The 26393-nt window shown below is 39.4% G+C and overlaps 2 protein-coding genes across 3 annotated transcripts; both read left to right on the forward strand.

Annotated features, from left to right (window-relative positions):
* Positions 1 to 7725: 7725 nt before the first annotated feature.
* S100a7l2 (S100 calcium binding protein A7 like 2) lies at positions 7726 to 11109 on the forward strand. Of its 2 annotated transcripts, XM_087630890.1 has the most exons (3): positions 7726 to 7828; positions 8204 to 8353; positions 10794 to 11105. In XM_087630890.1, exons 2-3 carry the CDS (start codon positions 8210 to 8212, stop codon positions 10923 to 10925), a joined length of 276 nt encoding a protein of 91 aa, XP_087487016.1. In that variant the 5' UTR covers positions 7726 to 7828; positions 8204 to 8209; the 3' UTR covers positions 10926 to 11105. The 2 variants fall into 2 exon arrangements, with proteins under 2 accessions (XP_087487016.1, NP_001102657.1); NM_001109187.1 differs by lacking the exon at positions 7726 to 7828 and having other exon boundaries at positions 8200 to 8353; positions 10794 to 11109.
* A 7844-nt stretch (positions 11110 to 18953) lies between these two features.
* Positions 18954 to 22350, forward strand: LOC148006714 (protein S100-A7-like). The gene is made up of 3 exons (XM_087637587.1): positions 18954 to 19056; positions 19432 to 19581; positions 22039 to 22350. The coding sequence occupies exons 2-3, from the start codon at positions 19438 to 19440 to the stop codon at positions 22168 to 22170; spliced, it is 276 nt and encodes a 91-aa protein (XP_087493713.1). The 5' UTR covers positions 18954 to 19056; positions 19432 to 19437; the 3' UTR covers positions 22171 to 22350.
* The last annotated feature ends 4043 nt before the right edge of the window (positions 22351 to 26393 follow it).

A 26393-nucleotide genomic window follows, 5' to 3' on the forward strand; every position in this document is an offset into this window, starting at 1 on the left:
CTGTTGGGGCTGAGAGCTAGGACCTAGAGGGATACTCAGATCTTCAAAAAGCTCCCTAGACTTAATTTCATGTTTGTCCTGGGTTCTATCAAGATAGGTGTGGGGATAGGCTTGATTTCTATTACAAATGATGTAACATTGCATATGTTAGTACTCCTAACACTTCTTGGGACTTTGCCTTGGGATCACAATCTGTATAAGTTTAGAAATTCTAAAAGCTAGTCATGACCTTGGTGTGTAGGTTTAGATAGTGTCCAGATTGGAATCCTGATGCTAAAGACTTAGTAAAAAAAAAAAGAGTTGAGAACTACTTAAGGCTATCTAGGTGCTGCAAGGGCAGCACAAGGACATCTGCCATTGCCCTGCAATGCAAGGCTTATAGAGAATTCAGAACTGCCATTGACTCAGATATAAAAAGAGTGAAAGACTTTTTAGCTGACCTCCAAGAACACCTAACCTCCCTCTCAGAGGTAGTCCTTCAGAATAGGAGAAGATTAGACCTGATATTCCTTAAAGGAGGAGTCTGTGTGCTACACTGAGAGAAGAATGTTGCTTCTATGCAGACTATTCAGGAGTAATTAAAGACTCCATGAATAAACTTAGAGAAAGGTTAGACAAAAGACAGAGAGACAGAGAAGCGCATCAGGGATGGTTCGAGAGCTCCTTGGATGACTACTCTGATATCTTCCCTTATAGGACCCTTCTTAGTTTTGCTTCTGCTTCTGATTATAGGTCCATGTGTGTTAAAGAAACTAGTTAATAGATTTGACTCCTACAAAAAGATAGAGACGCTCAACAAGGTTGGTTTGAGTCTTAGTTCACTCGGTATCCCTGGATGACTACCCTACTCTCTGCTATATGGCTGGGCCATTACTAATAATTTTCTTGGTTTTAGTTTTTGGACCCTGCATGACAAACAGGTTAATTGCTTTTGTTAAAAATCGAGTGGGTGCTGTGCGGTTGATGGTTCTGAGACAACAGTACCAGTCAGTTAGGACAACTGGTGAGACCAAATACGAGACTTGATATCAAAATTCTAAGATTAGAATTACTTAGTAGAAGAAGAGGGGAATGAAAGGAAAATTATACAGTTTTAAGGTTTAAAAATATGAAGTTAAAAGAGTAAGTTTCAAAATTCACAAACTCAGGGATAAACACTGTGAAAAGCAAGTCCAGGCAGCCCCGCCCTGCCGCTAGGACTAACAGACCATAAAGATAAAGAAAAGGAATGCAGGAACCAGCCCGAGTTATCAGGACTGACCCAAACCATCTGGCAGAAAGGCACCTCCCCCAGCTTACTCAGAGTCACACCTTAACCAGATGTCCTTCAAACCCTGATACGCCCCTAGCTTCTAAAATCCTGTACGCTCCAGTCAATACATACTCTCCTGCTGTGCTGTAATCTCACTGCCATGTTTAAATGAGCCAATCACTTATAGCCACGCCAGAAATTAGCCAATTGTGTGTAACCATGCCAAACCCCCTAGCCTTCCCTATATAAACCCCTGACTTTTGAGCTTTGGGGTCAACACCTCTGTCTCCTGCGCAGGATACGTGTCGACCCGGAGATCCCCGTAATAGATCTCTGTAATAAACCTCGCCTTTGCTTATTACATCCAAAAAAAAAAAAAAGATTTGTCATTAGAAAATGTCAAACTAAAGCAGCAATGACATACCACTATTCATCTTTTAGAACAGCTAAACTCAAAAGACTGACAATACCAACTGCTGATGGAGACGAAAAAAAAATTAAAGCCTTCACCCATTGTTGGTAAAATCAAAATGTGTCTTTAGGAAGTCAAATGGCAATTCCTTATAGAGGTAACGCATTGGGCATATAATTCAGCACTTATGTTCCCTGGGACCCAGCTAAAAATTGAATGCTATGTGCATACGGAAACACTCATATAATATTTAGAACAGTTGTATTTATAATTGTGAGAACCTCGATGTAGGGCTAGAGAATGACTGAATAGTTAAGAGCACTTGCTGCTCTTGCCAATAAAAGAAGTCAATCTTAAAGGGCTAATGACTGTTTAATTCCAATAATATGACATTCCTGAAAAGGAAAAACTATATGATAGCAAAATAATAATAATAGTAATAATAAAAAAATTTCCTGGTTTCAATGTATGGGCAGGTTTGAATAGGTAAAGCAAGGGAGGTTCTCAGGAAATGAAACTGCTGTGCATGATATTACAGTTGTGAATGCATGCCACTGGATTTACCAAAGGCCATTGACCTGCACAAAACTTCAAGTGGCCTTTAGTGCATGCACATTTTAATATTATTTAAAATGAAGGAATAATTTGAAGATGGAATGAAGGGCATCATTTTTAATGCATATGAGTATTTTGTTTGCATATTAGTCTGCGTATGTATGTGGTTTGTTCCCACAGAAGCCAGAGAACATAACTGAACTGAACTTACAGTTTAAGCTGCCAGGTAGGTGCTGAAAATTGAACTGGATCCTTTGGCAAAGCAGCTAGTGCTCTTAATCATGGAGGCATCTCCCCATATCTAAATATGATTTTAAAATATTAGTTATATTGCACATGTGTACAGCAAATTAATTGACAACGTTGAAGGGAAAGGTGGTAGTCTAATAATTCAACCATGAGCAGTCTCTAAAATTGAGGCAATGCATATTGAATGTGAGCATGTTGCCTTCTTTAAGGCAGTTTGCCTCAGGTGGATGATTCTAATACTGCTGCACATACTAGAACTCAATCAGACAAGTCACATGATTGGTCATTTTGCAAAATATCTGGCAAGTACTTGTGACACATTGTTAAGGTTGTCAAATACATAGGCTCTCTGAGAGAACTTTAATAGATAGAAGGAGCCTCTAAAGACACCACAATTACATATAATATGGTATTCCTAATGGGACTCCAGAACAGAAAAAGGATGTAAGATTAAAAGCAAACAAACATGAAGTGGAAACTTCTGATTCCTTTGGTAAGTCAGCTTTTTCAAATGTATTTCACTGGTCACACAGGTGAAAGAATGTTTTGCTAAAGCAACCCATGAAAGCAAGTTTTGCTAAAGGAGACACAGGTGAAAGGACATATAACACATGAAAAGATGTGTAATGTTTAGAAGGAATGTAAATATGACATCATAGACAGGGGGAGCTAGAGGATTGGTTTCCCTTGCTCCCCTTTGCTAGTCTTTGCTGACAACATTCATGTATTGGTTTACCTTTCATTGTATTGCTGAGCTTAACTTGTGGAGGCCTGGGTCCTTATCACTGCTTGCAAGAGGAGTCTAAACAGGAGGTTTGGGAACAAAACAAAGGTGACTCACTGAGAGAGCTATGTAAGGCCAGAGGCTGGAATAGTGACCCAGAGAAAGCAACTTGTTCAAAGGCATCAATGGAGCTGGCAGGAAACCTGGTTTGGAATATCTGACTCTGAAATCTCAGAATCCGCTGCCATTGGACCAGCACTACAGTGTACTAATGTCAGAGCACCACAAGCTGTAAGCTCCAGTATGCCTATACCTGTAGTACCACACCTATACCTGTAGTAATTGACCTTCAGGTCTGCACCTGCTATGGTTCATCTTATCCCATTTGGATATAGCTTTTTCATCCATCAAAGGCAGGAAGTCACCTACTGGTAGTTAGAGTTGACATCTGCAAAGGTTCTCCTCCCCTTCCATCCTCCAAACCCCACTGAGCCAGCTCAGTTCTTTAGCACCACTGTTAGTGAGCCAGGCAAAGAACCCTAAAGTCCAAAGCATCTCAGGCAGGGAAAATTATCTCTATTATAGAAGATGCTGAGAAATTCACTTACTCCACAAGTCTCTACTGAGTTTCCTGGAAACTTTGGGAAATTTCTAAATTTCTAGTAATGATGTCAGATATAAACCCCACAGAATTAAAGATACAATTCAATGTGAACCTCTACTGAAAAGGAACAAGGTTCTGAATAAACATATGGGGAAAAGGTTGGACATGAAATTTGTATTAAACATTGAAGGATGAGTATAAATCAGCCATATGAGTAACTGAGAGTGCAGGAATATTGCAGACAGTAAAATCCAGTCAATATTGTAAAGGCCTTAATATCCACAGTCCATGAATAGGTCTCCTGAGAGGAGAGGACTCCTGAGACCCTCCACCCCAGTTCATTGTTTCTCTAGGGAAGGCAATGTTGTCCTCCTTAGTTACCTAGCTCAATAATATATAAATATTTTATTCTTAAACTCCTTTGTTATGTTTTAAGTTTCTCTAGTTCTTCTAAATATCAATCCAGAGAGATTCATTATATCCAAAATTTGACAAGGTAACAAATTAAGATGCTAAACACCCTTGACTTCATTGTAAATAAAATCTTTTGTGTGTGTAGTGTGTCTTCATGATCACGTGGGTGTTTCTATATATGTGTGCAGGTATATGTGCACATGTGTGCTTTCAGAGGTCAGAGGTTGATGTCAAGAATCTTTCTTCATAATTATCTACTTTATTATTTGATACATGAACTCTTACTAAATGTGGAATTCATAGATTGCTTGGCTGGTTGGTCAATGACAAGGTATCTACCTGTCCCTATGCCATCACACTGAGTTTACAGAAATCCTGTGCTGATTTTTATGTGTGTGATAAGGACAAGACTCAGAAGGCTGTGTTTGTAGAATAGGTACAGCCAGCTCTTCAGCGCCTACATCTAGAATATAAACCAAAAACTTCTGTGACTGTGAATAACATCAAACATTACATTTCCTAAATCACCAGAAGTCCATGGATTATGAAGTAAAGGGATAAGGAAAGCACCACTGGGTGAACGTGCCATATTACCAGGAAAATACCTCTGGAAATGTGAAATTCACCACACACGAAAAATATCTAAGAACAAGGGGGCATGGTGAATGGTGTTAATCCAGTTCCAGCAGACCTAATACCCTCTTCCAGCTTCTACTGACATCATGAATAGATGTGGTGCATAACTATAGAAGCAGGCAAACCACTCACAAGAATAAAGTTAATTCTTTGAAAAAGGATGAGTGTTAAGGGATATCCTTGCCTTCTAGCCAAAAATAAATATAATTTTTACCATCATAAGAATACTAGTGATGACTAGGGGTTTTCAGTAACAGAAGTGGACTGCTACATAGCAATAGCTTAGCACACAGCACATGTTCATGTACTTGGATTTTAACCCCAATTCCTCTCCACCCAGCAGTCATAGACTTAAAAAGCTTGGAAGATGTGTAGTACTTATTCAGTGCCTTTATGACTGACAGAAGAAATAGAATCAAGACAGGCATTGTGGCGTACTAAGAGGATAGAGGCAGAGGAATCCAGAATTCAAGGGCATCTTTGGTTATACAGTGAATTTGAAGCCTACCTGGAATATATGAGATGCTTTTAGGAAATATGGACTGTTGGAAGTAGATCTCTGCAACCCTCAAAAATAATAGCAAAGAAATAAATACCGGACTCCAGTTTAATTGGTTTTTTGACTGTAAAATGGAGGCAATATTATCCTCCTGTTCATAGTAGTATTCTTCTGTAGGTCAGATTGAGCGAGCTGCATAAAAGTACCCTGGGCAGGTTGATGGGTGGATGATGATCTAAGGATAAAGAAGTGAGCAATGACAGAAGAATTACAGAACCAGGATTCAAAAGGACTTCAACAGATTTGAGTGGACTCTAAATCAAGACAAACCAGAGTCCTTCAGTGAGGCTGACAAATAGGCCTGTGAAGGCATGATGGGGTGAGAGGTGCGATAATAGCATCTTTGATAAAGTGGGGCTGATGGTATGATATAGTGGTTAGACAAGTGAGGCAGTCCTGGGAGGCATTGCAAAGGTTGAGGAAGAGTCAGAGTCAGAGGAAGAGGTGGAGGAGGAGAAGAAGAAGGAGATGAACCCAAAGCTACACCACTGACTTAGGGTTTCACATGTAACATCAACTGAAGCACATTGTTTGTTCCAGGGAAAATTAGAATTTAGTTAACTCTGGCAGGCCCCACTACTATTTGTCACTGGCTATAAAGTCTTGGGAGCATCCAGAAGACAGTTGGTATAGGAAACGAATAGTGACCCAATTCGACATTGACATGTATTTGTTGTGCGACCTTAAGAAAGTGACTTGATCCCACCAAACCTATTCTATTTCCTCCAGTGTAACAAAAAGCTAACTACTGCTCCTCAGAGCTGGGGATTAAACAAAATCACATATAGCATGCACCCAGTACAGAGCATGCTCATGGAGGGGACAAGCAAATGACAGAAGGCCATCAGTCACTCACAGGTAATTCTCTTTTGTAGATATCTACACTTCACTTTAACCCTGGCTCAAGTTCCCTCGAATCTTTTCATTCTTTCACAGGAGGGCCCTTCTTTACATCTTCCCAAAAGGCCTTAACAAATATAGATTCAGGGAAAACAACTGCACTTTGCCACCTGATTTCAAGGCAGATCAAGGAAGAATAGCAGCTCGTTAACAAGATCTGATGTAGCAAGTCTGAAGTGAGCCCTACTGTGGGGCAGACTAGGGAAAGAACATGGTTTAACATGGTTCCATAAGTTTATAAACTAGTGGGGAAGTGATGGGCACAGGAAAAGAGGGAAGGAATAAAAAACAGAGTGCCAATGAAGGACAATGTGAGTCAATCTTAATTTGGTGACTTTAACATTTAGACTTGTAGAATTGGATGCAAGCTGAGCCTGTGAAGGTCAGTAGTAAGCATTCTTCAGAAATAGCTTTATCACTTAGGTCAACAGGACCCCAGCTTCCCTGATGTGAGCTCCCAGCTTCCAGCCCAGTAGGAGAAACTTCTTACCTCAGTCTACTGTAAAAAGACCTCCAAAAGATCATACCACACCTCCTAGGAATTGCTCTCCCTCCTACCACTCCTTTCATGTAATTAATGCCTTTTCTCCTTTCAAGGACCAGCTGGAAGTCCCAGCCCTTTTCAGACCTGCCTTGCAGAACCTGCTCAACTAGAAACACACCTGGACCAGCTGTGCCTGCCTCTAACCTCCTGAAAAACATACAGCTTTTTTAGAATCACCACACCCCTGGCCTTCTGCCCTTCTCCTCCCACTCTCTATGGTCTGTGGTAGCCTCAGGGCAACAGCGCAGGTGATTTTTCAGAGTGGAAATTATCAAAAATATTTGAACTATCCAATGAACATATATATATATATATATATATATGTTCTTAGATATATATATATTCATATATATATGTACATATATATATGTTCTTAGATATATATATATTCATATATATATGTACATATATATCTTCTTTGAGATCATGATTTCATTTCTTAGTCTATTTTCTCTCATTTTTGTTTCTTTTTATTCTATTTACATTCTACCCATATCCTTTTCCTGGTCTTCCTTCCTGCAGTTGCTCATTCCAGTCCTCCTCAGCCTTTCCTCTGAGAGGTTGCTCCACTCAACAGGATCAGTCCTTTCACTTTCCTGGGGCCTCTAGTCTATAAAAAATTGGGTCCATCTTCTCTTACTGAAGACAGACCAGGAAGTCCTCTGGTCTGCTTTACACTTAAGTTAGTTATTTGAAAGAGGGAGAGTAAAATAGCAAGCAAAGAAGGTAGGGACACTGGAAGGGAGAAGAAGAGAGTAGAGAAGGGAAAAAAAGAAAGGAGAGCAGAGAGAGAAGAAGAGAGAAAGAAAATAGATATAGAGATATTAGTTCTGTCCCAACTCTAGGATTGGGAGGGTAACTCCATTATTAAGTTGTGACTCAATATTTCCCGAGGAAAGTCATGACTCCAGCAAGGGCCTACCTATAAATATTTGTGTACACCTCCTCTGACACACATTCTGTTTGGCTCCACAGTTTGGTAAGTAATCTTTCAATTTCCCTATCAGGGTGCTACAAGCTGGATTATAACGATTTAGTTTTTCATTGGCACAGAATTGTTTTAATCCTTTCTCCTAGAAGCCTTTCCAACCAACCTTGACAGGTTTGTTGTTTTCTCTACTGTTTGTAAGAGCCTTATGTTACAAAATGCTGTAATTTTTGATTTTCTATAGAATATCAAAATCTCATTTTTTACATATGATTAACAAGCTTTCTCCCCAGCACCAGTAACCTAGCATTTCCTTTTATTTGATGTTCCTCTGATCTTACAATTTATTCCTATCTAGAAAACAGGTCAAGGAAAGGAGAACAATTCCTCCTCCTTGCAAAGCTTTTGTTTCCATTCTTCCAACAGTATAAGATGGCCCAAAATTTGACCTCAAGTGAGCAGGAGGTAATGAAACTCTTCGACTTATTTCAAAATTACCATGTGAGAAGAACAGACAAATTGGATGTCCAGGAAACAAAAAGGGTGTTGAGAGAATTTTTTCCAAATTTTATGAAGGTACGTACTTCTTACTGATGGTGGAGGGTATGGTCTGCAACAGTCAGAGCAAAAGTTCAAACTCTTTCCTTTCAGGGTGACTGGGGTGGTCATACTTAGATATTGATACTTAGGAAACTGCAGTTGGAATGTATTGTGAGAGCCCATATTCTAAACAGAAGTATATATCTGCTCACCAATGACAGAGAGGCACAAAATTAAAACACAGTTAATTTCACTGCCTTAATTGCCAGGAAGATAGACTGGGTGGGATATTTTGTGTGTGTGTGTGTGTGTGTGTGTGTGTGTGTGTGTTTGTTTGTTGGTTGGTTTTGTTAAAGCAAATTTGAGTTGCTATGGTAAAAATATGTAATTTCAACTATCAATTGGGAACGTTAGACATAAGGCCAGGTCCATGAATGCATTCCACAATAGTGATTTACTGAGAAATGGAGGAATACTAAGCCCTGAATGGGGACTTGACGTAGTCCTAGATGGTTTTTTTTATTCCATAGACCTAGGGAAGAAAATTCAAGCAGAACGATCACATGGAAATCATATTCCAATATCCAATACAGTTAGTATTCCCTAATCTAGCTGGATTGGAAAGGGAGGGAGGGAGGGAGGGAGGGAGGGAGAGAGAGAGAGAGAGAGAGAGAGAGAGAGAGAGAAGAGAGCTCTCTCTCACTCTCTCTCTCTTTGTGTGTGTGTGTGTGTGTGTGTGTGTGTGTGTTTGTGTCTGATTGATGAATATGGAGGAAAAGTATGGAATTGGCTTTATTCACTAGAATACAGATGTTTGTTAGCCACCATAATTACAAGATCCATGTGCCTGTAAAAAGGGCAAGTGTTCTTTTTTTTAAATTCATTTATTTTATATAAGTACACTGTAGCTGTCTTCAGATACACCAGAAGAGGGCATCAGATCTCTTTACAGATGGTTGTGAGCCACTATGTGGTTGCTGGGAATTGAACTCATGACCTCTGGAAGAGCAGTTAGGTTCTCTTAACCACTGAGTCATCTCTCCAGCCCATGGTCAAGTGTTCTTAATGCTTTAACTATATTTCCAGCCTCAGTTTAAACTTGTCACAACTGGGAAACTCAGAAAATCAGAAGGCTGTATTAAGACAGAGAATTTGTACAAGAAGCTTCTGGGCAGAGTGGCTCTTGATTTATCCCTCCATGAATACTACTCCCTAATCTAACATTTGAATTGTTATGTACAAGGAGAGGCTAAACCATGGTGTTCCAGGGAGAGAGTGTAAGATCTGCACCTGGTGGAGCTCTCACACTCACTAAGATCCATCATTACAATTGAGCCCCCTCACATCCATCCCTGCACAGGCTGAAGGAATGCCCATTCAGAGTGTGTCCCACACATATAAAGCTAGCAAACTAGATAAGATGGTTGAAGCAAAGAAGTGCAGGCTGACAGGTACTGGACATAGATGTCTCTTGAGAGACGCAGCCAGAATACGGCAAATACATAGGTGAATCCCAGCAGTAGACCACTGAACTGAAATGGGACCCCTGTTGAAGGAATCAGAGAAAGGACTGAAAGAGCTGAAGGGGCTTGAGGCCCCATATGAACAACAATTCCAACCAACCAGAGATTCCAGGGACTAAGCCACTACCCAAAGACTATACATGGACTGACCCTGGGCTCCAACTGCATAGGTAGCAATAAATAGCCTAGTAAGGGCACCAGTGGAAGGGGAAGCCCTTGGTCCTGCCAAGGCTGGACCCCCAGTGAATGGGATTCTTGGGGGGAGGGCAGTAATGGGGGATGGGGAGGGGAACACCCATATAGAATGGGAGGGGTAGGAGTTAAGGGGATGTTGGCATGGAAACCGGGATAGGGAACAGCATTTTAAATATAAATAAGAAATACCCAATTTAATAAAGATGAAAAAAAAACCTAGAAAGATCCACCATTTAGTCATGTTTTTCACATATTTCCCAGTAAGTAGCTTGAGTGGGATCCAGTAATCAGTTGCCTTCAGGAGAAATAATGAGGGACAAATGACTGAAAAGAGTTCAGGGAGCACTGATACATATAACTGAAAGTTAGGTTTATATCCCCTGTCCTTTTCTCTATTCTCAGCCTCTGCAACTGTAAAAACCATTCACCCTTTGCCAGGTGTCTCCTGACTTTCTCAAGGAAGATGGCATTCATGCAGGCTACATTTTTGTAAGGACCAAAGTGGGACATTTCTAAAGTTATTGTGTCTTTGTCTGAAAATCAGAGTCCTAGTTCAGGATTTAGAGGGCTGCCACAACCAAATTAAAAAAAATATCATCTGCTTATTGTGGATCATCACAAGCACTCATTTCTACACATTCATACTTAAATGGAATTTCTGGGTCATTTTTTCCCTGCATTTGCTTTCTGTTCACTCAGTGTGTAACCTGGTACTCTTCCCAGAACACTGTCAATACTAACAGTCATCTCTCTTCCAGGCATTGAATGCAAGTGGTATTAAGATACTGAATGACTTGGAGAAGGAGATAACCCTTGATGAGATTTGGGACATGATTGGAAGAATGGCCATGGCGTACAATAAGAAGAACAGCAATGCCCTCAAAGATTAGCCTCACAGCAATGTGCTTTTCCTTGAAGAAGGTGGGCATAGCCATGGCCAGAGCTCCTAAGTAGGAATTCTGCTCATGTTTCTTCTGCCCAACCAGTGCTACAGAAATTTAATGTCACAGGCATTAACATTGTGTGTGTGGGTGCAAGTTTCAGGAGAATAAAATCTTCACACCAGTGCTCTCCATGGTGCTGATGTCTCTTTTCAGACTTGTTCATCCCAAACAACTGAGCATCAGTTGTTCCGTATTCTTCTAGAGTGTTTTAAGCTCTCCATTCAGTCACAACTAAATGAGCAACAGCAATACTAAGGGTCTGTTTTTAGCTACATTTGTTCATCTTCATAACTATGTCACATCTCTGACATCAGAGCTAACTCACTTATTGCAGCCTATGAATATTGTCCTTGTGACTGTGGTTATGCAAAGTATCTAGTCTCTTCCTATCAACTTACCAGCTATCTTAAACCAGACCCTTACCACTCCACACTTTAAAATTCATGAACATCTCTCTCTCTTACTTGACACTGTACTATACCGACAGTCTTTCCGTGCAGAACCCCAGTCTATTCAGGAATGCTGTGGGAACACAGACAAATGGGCTTAGCAGCAAGAAGCCCATATCTGAGTCCATGTTTCTTTGCTTTGGGTCACTTATAACATTCTTTGGATAATAGATGATGGGTGCCATCCTTATTTGTGAGGTGAAAGTTGTGATTCTTCCACACAACTTTGCTTGAAGTGAATAAGGGTTTACATTGGTAAAATTCATGAAGACCTTTGTGAACTGTTGTCCTAAGAGACTTATCTGGGAGGTATTTGTTGGTACAGAACGTTTTGTGCTTCCTTTTCGAATCCTCAGGTATAGTCCACTTGAGAAAGTAGCTCAGAGTTGTCCCTCTTCATGACATACAGTGTAGTATGGGCATCAGATGAGTCCTTCTTAACATGTTTCTTTCCTCATAAAAACAATGTCAATGCAATAAAAACAATTGGAAATGAAAATAGTGCATGCAGGAAGCACTCTCTGGGGGCACTTTGCATATGTGGATATGGTACCTGACCTATGTCCTATGAAGAGACAAGTTACATGAGGGTATATCTTACACAACATGGAATGAGAAAGAAGTTTGGGGTCTAGCTTTAAGTGATCTTTGTTACTATTATATCTTCACAATCTCTCAATGTTTTTACAATAAAAATCACTGTAAATTCAGGCTACAGTTTGGGACTCTGACCATTACACACATTCATCCCTGACATTGAGACTAAGGAATATATAACAGCATTAATGGTTGCTGAGGAGTGGAGCTTGTATATGTCTTCACAATATGTGCCTGAGTTTAAAAGGAACAAGTATCTGACAATGACACTGAGGGGATATATAGACTAATGCCACAATAACAAAATCAAAGACACCAATCCATGGAAAATGACATATGGCTCGAATAGTTGAAAAGCAGAACCATGCCACCAGGCTAAGGGTTGATCCCAACTCAATGTCTCACTTAGGTTTCAGACTGGAAAGCTGTACAACCAAAGGAGCTGTTCCTGAGTGACATTAAATGTGTCCATTGCATCCTGAAGATTGCATCCTGAGACTGGCAGGATGAGGATACCGATTCTCCTGGTTCCTGTCATTGTGCATATAGCCTTAAAATACCACCCTAATCCCTGCTGCTCAAGAGCTCCTCACAGAGCCTGCTGGCCATGTTTCAGGTTAAACTTCCTTTCCTCTTATAAGAACAGGAACAGCTAGCACATGGAATTTCATTCATGAAATCAAGTCATTCACATCACAAGCCAATGATGTACACTCATCCTGAAAACATATACTCATTCTCCAAGGCTTGTATAGCTTTTGTTCACCCCCATTTCACTAAAACCTCTGCAGAAGGCTATTTCTCCCATACTAAGGTCAGCTAACAGCTTATTGGACCCATATGCCCTGCTAGGCGTCATTCCTTCCAATTCTAGCCTGGTGTGCAAATATGTCTGCAAATCTCAAGGGAAAATCAGACCTTGGCTAGAACTTGGGTAATTTATTTCTCATCAGTGTTCAGGATTGCCACTCACAGTCAGAAAGGATCCATAATGCCTTCCCCAACATGTGTCTTTCCCCAAATTTAGTTTCATATAACCACATTAAAATGGTTGTCTAAAGGACAACGTGATATAAATCTAAAATATTTCTTTCATTTTCAAGCATTAATTATGTATGTAAGTACACCCGCTATTTAACTACCAAACTAAAGGGTCTGGGAGAGGCCAAATTTTTAAGAGCACATACTGCTATTAAGGAGTGAGGGCTAAGTTCAAGTCCCAGAATCTGTAACAGTGAGCTTACATCAGCTGTAACTCCAGCTTCAGGGCAGGTGAGATGCCTCTGGCCTCTAGGGCACCTTTGATCATATGCACAATATTCATACACAATGTTTGAAATAATAAATATTTAAAAATGAGAATTACAATGCCTAAATCCATTTAATTCAAAAACAATTTATTTACTGAGTATTTGCCATATATGCAATCACCTTATGAACTGATATAATATCTTATGTGGCTGTAAATTTAGTCTGGTTCAAGAGGGATGTATGTTTATTTATAAATGTGACTTGACTCTGTACTGAGTTCAAGTCTAATTTAGGTAATTATGGAAAAAATAGGAGATAATTAAAAATGTTGGCATATTAGATAATATTTATCATATGAATATTATCTTTAATAATTTACATTTGATGCATATGATCAGTAATCTGCTTATTTTAGATTAACATAAGTTAGAATCACTGAATATAGGAGCCTGTGGGGGATTATCTATATTTGTTAAATTGATCTGGGAAACTTAATCTAAATTTATGCAGCTATGACCATGCCAGAGTTGGTAAAAAAAAAAACAAAAACAAAAACAAAAAACAAAACACAAAAAACAAATAACAAAAAAAAACAATCCAAAAACTCCAAGAGGATCACTTGCATTCACTCATCTCTTTGCTCACTATAAATAAAGTTAGCAAATGCTTGAATGCTCCTGACAGCAGTGTGTCTTTGATGTCATAGACTCTTCCCTGGAACTGTGAGAAAAACAATACTTCCATAAATTTCTTTTTTCAGGGATTTTTGTCAAAATGAAAATGCTTATTAGTACAGATTTGATTTAAGTCATAAAGAAATTATAAACGATTGTTAGCATTGTCTGTTTTAATGAATCAAAAAACCTCAAAGTATATATTTGTGGAGTAAGACAGCCACTGGCAGGATTCTCATTTGAATAGTAATTGGTTTGGTCCAGAGCAATTCCAGGAAAGGGGAAAGGTAGTGAAGCCTCTAGCAAAGAGGACTGGGGGCATGTCTGTCATTCAATTCAAGGGCAAATAGCAAATAACCCAAGCAATTCTGAAAAGGTTTAAAGAACTTATCCTCATGTTGGGAAGCCCAAAGCAGTTGAGACAAGAAGCCTGGGCAGCTTCTTCTGTTCACTGGACACCAACAGGAAGAGAGGTCAACAACACTGGAGGCTACTGACAATATGATTCTTCTTTCTTTGTATATGGGACAGCCACTTTTGCATGGCAACTTCTTTGTTTAGCAAGAGCCCGCATCTGACTCAGAAACATTAGGAATACTGACACACTTCAGGTGTTATGTAATTGTGAAGAGGTTGATGGCAGTCAGAACTACCTTGAACAATCCCTAGGAATTTCTGGTCTTTAGTAGGAGCTCTGGGCTTAAGTTAGGCTTTCTTCACTTGTCAAGTATTACAATTGCTCTTGTCTGTATGAGAGCATTATAGGAATATTCTATAGACATTCTCATTTCTATTACTTTAATTTTGTGGTTGGCATTCACACAATGTTGGAAGAAAAACAACTTGTGGCTCATTTTTATAACTGAGAGTACATGACCTTATACTTTGTGTAGAGTTGAGGCAGGTTTGGCAACATACCATTCAGTGTAGTGCACTTAGAAGTATCGGGCTCATCCAAGTGAGTTTCTTACTGTTCATCATTCATGAAGGATGCTAAGGCCACCTGTCCTCCAGTAAAAATATAGATAACATCCGGCTGAGTTCCTTCTCTGTTCTCATCCTGTTTCCCAGTCTTTTGCAAGGACTCCTCACTCCTTTCATTAAGCAGCATAGAGACCTATGAGAATATATGCACAAAATATTAAGTCATAATCATGAAATTCCTCAAAGTGCAGGTACATAAGCAATCTCTTGTACCTACTGAAGTGGACCAATGCCTCATCCTCCTCCTGAATCATATTCCTGGTTATTTTCTGTTGTAGGATGAAGATTCATCACATGGAATCACAAGATACAGTACAGAATTTTACCAGGTCTGCAATCCACGTACCTTTTCTGTTTCTATAGGCAGAAATGAATTTTTTACTCATCTGCAGTATGAAATGCAAGCACCATGTGCTTCCAATTAATTCATCGGTTTTCTCCAAATAAGAAACTATGTAGAGGTTATTGTGGTATTTCAGGATACAGATTACTCCTTAGTTTTGACACATGGGCATCTAGAGATGGAATATTTAACAGCACAACTTAAAATTTGATTCTATGAAAACTTCCTCTATCGGCATAAGACATATATCACATACTATAGTAGTTCTCATTCACACCCAAAGACGTGAGCTCTTCACCTTGGTGCAGGCACCACGTTAAATAAGTATGTGAAAATGAGTTAAAGGCTTTTGCTTCAGAATCCACAAATTTCCTTCATCAAACAAATTAAAGACAAGGATCAACTTGCCCAATATGGAAGCCCTGCCAACTGACCTCCTTAAATCAAGAATAACAAATAAATCAAGGTTAATAAATCAAGCTACTTCTCAAAAAGTACTGCAATCCATGTAAATCCCTGTCAGCAAGACGCCTGGGCCTTGATCACCTAATGATGATGATGCTTCCCCAACCCTTTGTGTTCATTACAGATGCCTTGATCCAGTCTGTACATACCATGCAGCTTACCTTTGAAACACTAAATCATCCATGACCTTGCCGACAGCTGAACTAATGGCCTCTCATATCCAATCTCAAACACTGAACTGTCACAAAAGGTTAATGTGGTGGAAATTTTTAATCTTTACATGAGGTTTCTACTCCACCTTTTTTCTTAAAGTTTTCAGAGAAAAGACATGCATAATCTTTATATAAGTCCTGTCAACATTACAGCTGTGCATCTATCTATCCTCTATGCTATTGAATCTATTTTCTATTGATAACCCTGAATTTAATTGTTATTTATTTTGTTTTATTTCGACTGCTCTTAATTCTAATTGGTCTTGGCCTCATAACAATATTTTAATGTCTTATCTATCCCATAATGGGTTTTCTTCCTCTTTGACCTTTTTCTTCTCTCTTGTGCTCCTTCTCTGATGATCACCAAACCAGGAATTCTAAAACCTGTGTATATCTCTGCTTCCTATCTATTGGCTCTTGGCATCTTTATTTTCCAATCAGAAATACCTAGGAGACAAAGTCATATAAGGTCTACAACTGACTCTCTCATCTCTGGGGAAACCAGACTTGGGCATTTGAATATTAACATTAGAATACAAGAAGCATCAGTCCAACCCACTATGTTTCCCCATATTAGTGCATTTCAAAGAATTTTTTCCTTATAGCAAGAAAAATATGTATTAGGAACTATTTTGAAACAATTTTGAGATTTATTAAGTGTGAATTTCATTTAAAAGTATACTGTTTGAATGTCATAACTTAGATGATATTTTCTTCATCTATTTTCTCTTAATGAGTTTATAAATTTTATCTAAGTTATCTATTATTTTAATTCATATCTTCATCTTAAAACTATCTTTTAGACCTTGACTTCCTTTCTAATTTTTAAACACCTTTTATTGCACCACAGGAAGATCTTAAGTGAATCAGAAATTATGAAGGACTACGTATGTACTCTGTATTGGCACAGTGCAGCAGTCAATCGCCTTGTATCTGTTTGTTCTCTTTGGACAATATTTTGACCATAGGTAACATCAGGGCATTTTGCCCAGTTGCTAGATTGTCATAATCAAGGCAAATTTATTTGAAGGTATTGAGGTATGATATAGTGGTTAGACAAGTGAGGCAGTCCTGGGAGGCATTGCAAAGGTTGAGGAAGAGTCAGAGTCAGAGGAAGAGGTGGAGGAGGAGAAGAAGAAGGAGATGAACCCAAAGCTACACCACTGACTTAGGGTTTCACATGTAACATCAACTGAAGCACATTGTTTGTTCCAGGGAAAATTAGAATTTAGTTAACTCTGGCAGGCCCCACTACTATTTGTCACTGGCTATAAAGTCTTGGGAGCATCCAGAAGACAGTTGGTATAGGAAACGAATAGTGACCCAATTCGACATTGACATGTATTTGTTGTGCGACCTTAAGAAAGTGACTTGATCCCACCAAACCTATTCTATTTCCTCCAGTGTAACAAAAAGCTAACTACTGCTCTTCAGAGCTGGGGATTAAACAAAATCACATATAGCATGCACCCAGTACAGAGCATGCTCATGGAGGGGACAAGCAAATGACAGAAGGCCATCAGTCACTCACAGGTAATTCTCTTTTGTAGATATCTACACTTCACTTTAACCCTGGCTCAAGTTCCCTCGAATCTTTTCATTCTTTCACAGGAGGGCCCTTCTTTACATCTTCCCAAAAGGCCTTAACAAATATAGATTCAGGGAAAACAACTGCACTTTGCCACCTGATTTCAAGGCAGATCAAGGAAGAATAGCAGCTCGTTAACAAGATCTGATGTAGCAAGTCTGAAGTGAGCCCTACTGTGGGGCAGACTAGGGAAAGAACATGGTTTAACATGGTTCCATAAGTTTATAAACTAGTGGGGAAGTGATGGGCACAGGAAAAGAGGGAAGGAATAAAAAACAGAGTGCCAATGAAGGACAATGTGAGTCAATCTTAATTTGGTGACTTTAACATTTAGACTTGTAGAATTGGATGCAAGCTGAGCCTGTGAAGGTCAGTAGTAAGCATTCTTCAGAAATAGCTTTATCACTTAGGTCAACAGGACCCCAGCTTCCCTGATGTGAGCTCCCAGCTTCCAGCCCAGTAGGAGAAACTTCTTACCTCAGTCTACTGTAAAAAGACCTCCAAAAGATCATACCACACCTCCTAGGAATTGCTCTCCCTCCTACCACTCCTTTCATGTAATTAATGCCTTTTCTCCTTTCAAGGACCAGCTGGAAGTCCCAGCCCTTTTCAGACCTGCCTTGCAGAACCTGCTCAACTAGAAACACACCTGGACCAGCTGTGCCTGCCTCTAACCTCCTGAAAAACATACAGCTTTTTTAGAATCACCACACCCCTGGCCTTCTGCCCTTCTCCTCCCACTCTCTATGGTCTGTGGTAGCCTCAGGGCAACAGCGCAGGTGATTTTTCAGAGTGGAAATTATCAAAAATATTTGAACTATCCAATGAACATATATATATATATATATATATATATATATGTTCTTAGATATATATATATTCATATATATATGTACATATATATATGTTCTTAGATATATATATTCATATATATATGTACATATATATCTTCTTTGAGATCATGATTTCATTTCTTAGTCTATTTTCTCTCATTTTTGTTTCTTTTTATTCTATTTACATTCTACCCATATCCTTTTCCTGGTCTTCCTTCCTGCAGTTGCTCATTCCAGTCCTCCTCAGCCTTTCCTCTGAGAGGTTGCTCCACTCAACAGGATCAGTCCTTTCACTTTCCTGGGGCCTCTAGTCTATAAAAAATTGGGTCCATCTTCTCTTACTGAAGACAGACCAGGAAGTCCTCTGGTCTGCTTTACACTTAAGTTAGTTATTTGAAAGAGGGAGAGTAAAATAGCAAGCAAAGAAGGTAGGGACACTGGAAGGGAGAAGAAGAGAGTAGAGAAGGGAAAAAAAGAAAGGAGAGCAGAGAGAGAAGAAGAGAGAAAGAAAATAGATATAGAGATATTAGTTCTGTCCCAACTCTAGGATTGGGAGGGTAACTCCATTATTAAGTTGTGACTCAATATTTCCCGAGGAAAGTCATGACTCCAGCAAGGGCCTACCTATAAATATTTGTGTACACCTCCTCTGACACACATTCTGTTTGGCTCCACAGTTTGGTAAGTAATCTTTCAATTTCCCTATCAGGGTGCTACAAGCTGGATTATAACGATTTAGTTTTTCATTGGCACAGAATTGTTTTAATCCTTTCTCCTAGAAGCCTTTCCAACCAACCTTGACAGGTTTGTTGTTTTCTCTACTGTTTGTAAGAGCCTTATGTTACAAAATGCTGTAATTTTTGATTTTCTATAGAATATCAAAATCTCATTTTTTACATATGATTAACAAGCTTTCTCCCCAGCACCAGTAACCTAGCATTTCCTTTTATTTGATGTTCCTCTGATCTTACAATTTATTCCTATCTAGAAAACAGGTCAAGGAAAGGAGAACAATTCCTCCTCCTTGCAAAGCTTTTGTTTCCATTCTTCCAACAGTATAAGATGGCCCAAAATTTGACCTCAAGTGAGCAGGAGGTAATGAAACTCTTCGACTTATTTCAAAATTACCATGTGAGAAGAACAGACAAATTGGATGTCCAGGAAACAAAAAGGGTGTTGAGAGAATTTTTTCCAAATTTTATGAAGGTACGTACTTCTTACTGATGGTGGAGGGTATGGTCTGCAACAGTCAGAGCAAAAGTTCAAACTCTTTCCTTTCAGGGTGACTGGGGTGGTCATACTTAGATATTGATACTTAGGAAACTGCAGTTGGAATGTATTGTGAGAGCCCATATTCTAAACAGAAGTATATATCTGCTCACCAATGACAGAGAGGCACAAAATTAAAACACAGTTAATTTCACTGCCTTAATTGCCAGGAAGATAGACTGGGTGGGATATTTTGTGTGTGTGTGTGTGTGTGTGTGTGTGTGTGTGTGTGTGTGTTTGTTTGTTTGTTGGTTGGTTTTGTTAAAGCAAATTTGAGTTGCTATGGTAAAAATATGTAATTTCAACTATCAATTGGGAACGTTAGACATAAGGCCAGGTCCATGAATGCACTCCACAATAGTGATTTACTGAGAAATGGAGGAATACTAAGCCCTGAATGGGGACTTGACGTAGTCCTAGATGGTTTTTTTTATTCCATAGACCTAGGGAAGAAAATTCAAGCAGAACGATCACATGGAAATCATATTCCAATATCCAATACAGTTAGTATTCCCTAGTCTAGCTGGGTTGGAAAGGGAGGGAGGGAGGGAGGGAGGGAGAGAGAGAGAGAGAGAGAGAGAGAGAGAGAGAGAGAGAGAGAGAGAAGAGAGCTCTCTCTCACTCTCTCTCTCTTTGTGTGTGTGTGTGTGTGTGTGTGTGTGTGTTTGTGTCTGATTGATGAATATGGAGGAAAAGTATGGAATTGGCTTTATTCACTAGAATACAGATGTTTGTTAGCCACCATAATTACAAGATCCATGTGCCTGTAAAAAGGGCAAGTGTTCTTTTTTTTAAATTCATTTATTTTATATAAGTACACTGTAGCTGTCTTCAGATACACCAGAAGAGGGCATCAGATCTCTTTACAGATGGTTGTGAGCCACTATGTGGTTGCTGGGAATTGAACTCATGACCTCTGGAAGAGCAGTTAGGTTCTCTTAACCACTGAGTCATCTCTCCAGCCCATGGTCAAGTGTTCTTAATGCTTTAACTATATTTCCAGCCTCAGTTTAAACTTGTCACAACTGGGAAACTCAGAAAATCAGAAGGCTGTATTAAGACAGAGAATTTGTACAAGAAGCTTCTGGGCAGAGTGGCTCTTGATTTATCCCTCCATGAATACTACTCCCTAATCTAACATTTGAATTGTTATGTACAAGGAGAGGCTAAACCATGGTGTTCCAGGGAGAGAGTGTAAGATCTGCACCTGGTGGAGCTCTCACACTCACTAAGATCCATCATTACAATTGAGCCCCCTCACATCCATCCCTGCACAGGCTGAAGGAATGCCCATTCAGAGTGTGTCCCACACATATAAAGCTAGCAAACTAGATAAGATGGTTGAAGCAAAGAAGTGCAGGCTGACAGGTACTGGACATAGATGTCTCTTGAGAGACGCAGCCAGAATACGGCAAATACATAGGTGAATCCCAGCAGTAGACCACTGAACTGAAATGGGACCCCTGTTGAAGGAATCAGAGAAAGGACTGAAAGAGCTGAAGGGGCTTGAGGCCCCATATGAACAACAATTCCAACCAACCAGAGATTCCAGGGACTAAGCCACTACCCAAAGACTATACATGGACTGACCCTGGGCTCCAACTGCATAGGTAGCAATAAATAGCCTAGTAAGGGCACCAGTGGAAGGGGAAGCCCTTGGTCCTGCCAAGGCTGGACCCCCAGTGAATGGGATTCTTGGGGGGAGGGCAGTAATGGGGGATGGGGAGGGGAACACCCATATAGAATGGGAGGGGTAGGAGTTAAGGGGATGTTGGCATGGAAACCGGGATAGGGAACAGCATTTTAAATATAAATAAGAAATACCCAATTTAATAAAGATGAAAAAAAAACCTAGAAAGATCCACCATTTAGTCATGTTTTTCACATATTTCCCAGTAAGTAGCTTGAGTGGGATCCAGTAATCAGTTGCCTTCAGGAGAAATAATGAGGGACAAATGACTGAAAAGAGTTCAGGGAGCACTGATACATATAACTGAAAGTTAGGTTTATATCCCCTGTCCTTTTCTCTATTCTCAGCCTCTGCAACTGTAAAAACCATTCACCCTTTGCCAGGTGTCTCCTGACTTTCTCAAGGAAGATGGCATTCATGCAGGCTACATTTTTGTAAGGACCAAAGTGGGACATTTCTAAAGTTATTGTGTCTTTGTCTGAAAATCAGAGTCCTAGTTCAGGATTTAGAGGGCTGCCACAACCAAATTAAAAAAAAATATCATCTGCTTATTGTGGATCATCACAAGCACTCATTTCTACACATTCATACTTAAATGGAATTTCTGGGTCATTTTTTCCCTGCATTTGCTTTCTGTTCACTCAGTGTGTAACCTGGTACTCTTCCCAGAACACTGTCAATACTAACAGTCATCTCTCTTCCAGGCATTGAATGCAAGTGGTATTAAGATACTGAATGACTTGGAGAAGGAGATAACCCTTGATGAGATTTGGGACATGATTGGAAGAATGGCCATGGCGTACAATAAGAAGAACAGCAATGCCCTCAAAGATTAGCCTCACAGCAATGTGCTTTTCCTTGAAGAAGGTGGGCATAGCCATGGCCAGAGCTCCTAAGTAGGAATTCTGCTCATGTTTCTTCTGCCCAACCAGTGCTACAGAAATTTAATGTCACAGGCATTAACATTGTGTGTGTGGGTGCAAGTTTCAGGAGAATAAAATCTTCACACCAGTGCTCTCCATGGTGCTGATGTCTCTTTTCAGACTTGTTCATCCCAAACAACTGAGCATCAGTTGTTCCGTATTCTTCTAGAGTGTTTTAAGCTCTCCATTCAGTCACAACTAAATGAGCAACAGCAATACTAAGGGTCTGTTTTTAGCTACATTTGTTCATCTTCATAACTATGTCACATCTCTGACATCAGAGCTAACTCACTTATTGCAGCCTATGAATATTGTCCTTGTGACTGTGGTTATGCAAAGTATCTAGTCTCTTCCTATCAACTTACCAGCTATCTTAAACCAGACCCTTACCACTCCACACTTTAAAATTCATGAACATCTCTCTCTCTTACTTGACACTGTACTATACCGACAGTCTTTCCGTGCAGAACCCCAGTCTATTCAGGAATGCTGTGGGAACACAGACAAATGGGCTTAGCAGCAAGAAGCCCATATCTGAGTCCATGTTTCTTTGCTTTGGGTCACTTATAACATTCTTTGGATAATAGATGATGGGTGCCATCCTTATTTGTGAGGTGAAAGTTGTGATTCTTCCACACAACTTTGCTTGAAGTGAATAAGGGTTTACATTGGTAAAATTCATGAAGACCTTTGTGAACTGTTGTCCTAAGAGACTTATCTGGGAGGTATTTGTTGGTACAGAACGTTTTGTGCTTCCTTTTCGAATCCTCAGGTATAGTCCACTTGAGAAAGTAGCTCAGAGTTGTCCCTCTTCATGACATACAGTGTAGTATGGGCATCAGATGAGTCCTTCTTAACATGTTTCTTTCCTCATAAAAACAATGTCAATGCAATAAAAACAATTGGAAATGAAAATAGTGCATGCAGGAAGCACTCTCTGGGGGCACTTTGCATATGTGGATATGGTACCTGACCTATGTCCTATGAAGAGACAAGTTACATGAGGGTATATCTTACACAACATGGAATGAGAAAGAAGTTTGGGGTCTAGCTTTAAGTGATCTTTGTTACTATTATATCTTCACAATCTCTCAATGTTTTTACAATAAAAATCACTGTAAATTCAGGCTACAGTTTGGGACTCTGACCATTACACACATTCATCCCTGACATTGAGACTAAGGAATATATAACAGCATTAATGGTTGCTGAGGAGTGGAGCTTGTATATGTCTTCACAATATGTGCCTGAGTTTAAAAGGAACAAGTATCTGACAATGACACTGAGGGGATATATAGACTAATGCCACAATAACAAAATCAAAGACACCAATCCATGGAAAATGACATATGGCTCGAATAGTTGAAAAGCAGAACCATGCCACCAGGCTAAGGGTTGATCCCAACTCAATGTCTCACTTAGGTTTCAGACTGGAAAGCTGTACAACCAAAGGAGCTGTTCCTGAGTGACATTAAATGTGTCCATTGCATCCTGAAGATTGCATCCTGAGACTGGCAGGATGAGGATACCGATTCTCCTGGTTCCTGTCATTGTGCATATAGCCTTAAAATACCACCCTAATCCCTGCTGCTCAAGAGCTCCTCACAGAGCCTGCTGGCCATGTTTCAGGTTAAACTTCCTTTCCTCTTATAAGAACAGGAACAGCTAGCACATGGAATTTCATTCATGAAATCAAGTCATTCACATCACAAGCCAATGATGTACACTCATCCTGAAAACATATACTCATTCTCCAAGGCTTGTATAGCTTTTGTTCACCCCCATTTCACTAAAACCTCTGCAGAAGGCTATTTCTCCCATACTAAGGTCAGCTAACAGCTTATTGGACCCATATGCCCTGCTAGGCGTCATTCCTTCCAATTCTAGCCTGGTGTGCAAATATGTCTGCAAATCTCAAGGGAAAATCAGACCTTGGCTAGAACTTGGGTAATTTATTTCTCATCAGTGTTCAGGATTGCCACTCACAGTCAGAAAGGATCCATAATGCCTTCCCCAACATGTGTCTTTCCCCAAATTTAGTTTCATATAACCACATTAAAATGGTTGTCTAAAGGACAACGTGATATAAATCTAAAATATTTCTTTCATTTTCAAGCATTAATTATGTATGTAAGTACACCCGCTATTTAACTACCAAACTAAAGGGTCTGGGAGAGGCCAAATTTTTAAGAGCACATACTGCTATTAAGGAGTGAGGGCTAAGTTCAAGTCCCAGAATCTGTAACAGTGAGCTTACATCAGCTGTAACTCCAGCTTCAGGGCAGGTGAGATGCCTCTGGCCTCTAGGGCACCTTTGATCATATGCACAATATTCATACACAATGTTTGAAATAATAAATATTTAAAAATGAGAATTACAATGCCTAAATCCATTTAATTCAAAAACAATTTATTTACTGAGTATTTGCCATATATGCAATCACCTTATGAACTGATATAATATCTTATGTGGCTGTAAATTTAGTCTGGTTCAAGAGGGATGTATGTTTATTTATAAATGTGACTTGACTCTGTACTGAGTTCAAGTCTAATTTAGGTAATTATGGAAAAAATAGGAGATAATTAAAAATGTTGGCATATTAGATAATATTTATCATATGAATATTATCTTTAATAATTTACATTTGATGCATATGATCAGTAATCTGCTTATTTTAGATTAACATAAGTTAGAATCACTGAATATAGGAGCCTGTGGGGGATTATCTATATTTGTTAAATTGATCTGGGAAACTTAATCTAAATTTATGCAGCTATGACCATGCCAGAGTTGGTAAAAAAAAAAACAAAAACAAAAACAAAAAACAAAACACAAAAAACAAATAACAAAAAAAACAATCCAAAAACTCCAAGAGGATCACTTGCATTCACTCATCTCTTTGCTCACTATAAATAAAGTTAGCAAATGCTTGAATGCTCCTGACAGCAGTGTGTCTTTGATGTCATAGACTCTTCCCTGGAACTGTGAGAAAAACAATACTTCCATAAATTTCTTTTTTCAGGGATTTTTGTCAAAATGAAAATGCTTATTAGTACAGATTTGATTTAAGTCATAAAGAAATTATAAACGATTGTTAGCATTGTCTGTTTTAATGAATCAAAAAACCTCAAAGTATATATTTGTGGAGTAAGACAGCCACTGGCAGGATTCTCATTTGAATAGTAATTGGTTTGGTCCAGAGCAATTCCAGGAAAGGGGAAAGGTAGTGAAGCCTCTAGCAAAGAGGACTGGGGGCATGTCTGTCATTCAATTCAAGGGCAAATAGCAAATAACCCAAGCAATTCTGAAAAGGTTTAAAGAACTTATCCTCATGTTGGGAAGCCCAAAGCAGTTGAGACAAGAAGCCTGGGCAGCTTCTTCTGTTCACTGGACACCAACAGGAAGAGAGGTCAACAACACTGGAGGCTACTGACAATATGATTCTTCTTTCTTTGTATATGGGACAGCCACTTTTGCATGGCAACTTCTTTGTTTAGCAAGAGCCCGCATCTGACTCAGAAACATTAGGAATACTGACACACTTCAGGTGTTATGTAATTGTGAAGAGGTTGATGGCAGTCAGAACTACCTTGAACAATCCCTAGGAATTTCTGGTCTTTAGTAGGAGCTCTGGGCTTAAGTTAGGCTTTCTTCACTTGTCAAGTATTACAATTGCTCTTGTCTGTATGAGAGCATTATAGGAATATTCTATAGACATTCTCATTTCTATTACTTTAATTTTGTGGTTGGCATTCACACAATGTTGGAAGAAAAACAACTTGTGGCTCATTTTTATAACTGAGAGTACATGACCTTATACTTTGTGTAGAGTTGAGGCAGGTTTGGCAACATACCATTCAGTGTAGTGCACTTAGAAGTATCGGGCTCATCCAAGTGAGTTTCTTACTGTTCATCATTCATGAAGGATGCTAAGGCCACCTGTCCTCCAGTAAAAATATAGATAACATCCGGCTGAGTTCCTTCTCTGTTCTCATCCTGTTTCCCAGTCTTTTGCAAGGACTCCTCACTCCTTTCATTAAGCAGCATAGAGACCTATGAGAATATATGCACAAAATATTAAGTCATAATCATGAAATTCCTCAAAGTGCAGGTACATAAGCAATCTCTTGTACCT

This window comes from Rattus norvegicus, chromosome 2 (genome assembly GCF_021556685.1).
Source record: "Rattus norvegicus strain SHRSP/BbbUtx chromosome 2, alternate assembly SHRSP_T2T, whole genome shotgun sequence".
Lineage (NCBI taxonomy): Eukaryota > Metazoa > Chordata > Mammalia > Rodentia > Muridae > Rattus > Rattus norvegicus.

What these genes read in the sequence shown, in the direction of transcription:
- S100a7l2 (XM_087630890.1), top strand. Translation starts at nt 8,210, where the DNA reads ATGGCCCAAAATTTGACCTCAAGTGAGCAGGAGGTAATGAAACTCTTC. An exon ending in TTTTTCCAAATTTTATGAAG is followed by an intron (nt 8,354 to 10,793) that starts GTACGTACTTCT and finishes TCTCTCTTCCAG; the next exon opens with GCATTGAATGCAAGTGGTAT.
- LOC148006714 (XM_087637587.1), top strand. Translation starts at nt 19,438, where the DNA reads ATGGCCCAAAATTTGACCTCAAGTGAGCAGGAGGTAATGAAACTCTTC. An exon ending in TTTTTCCAAATTTTATGAAG is followed by an intron (nt 19,582 to 22,038) that starts GTACGTACTTCT and finishes TCTCTCTTCCAG; the next exon opens with GCATTGAATGCAAGTGGTAT.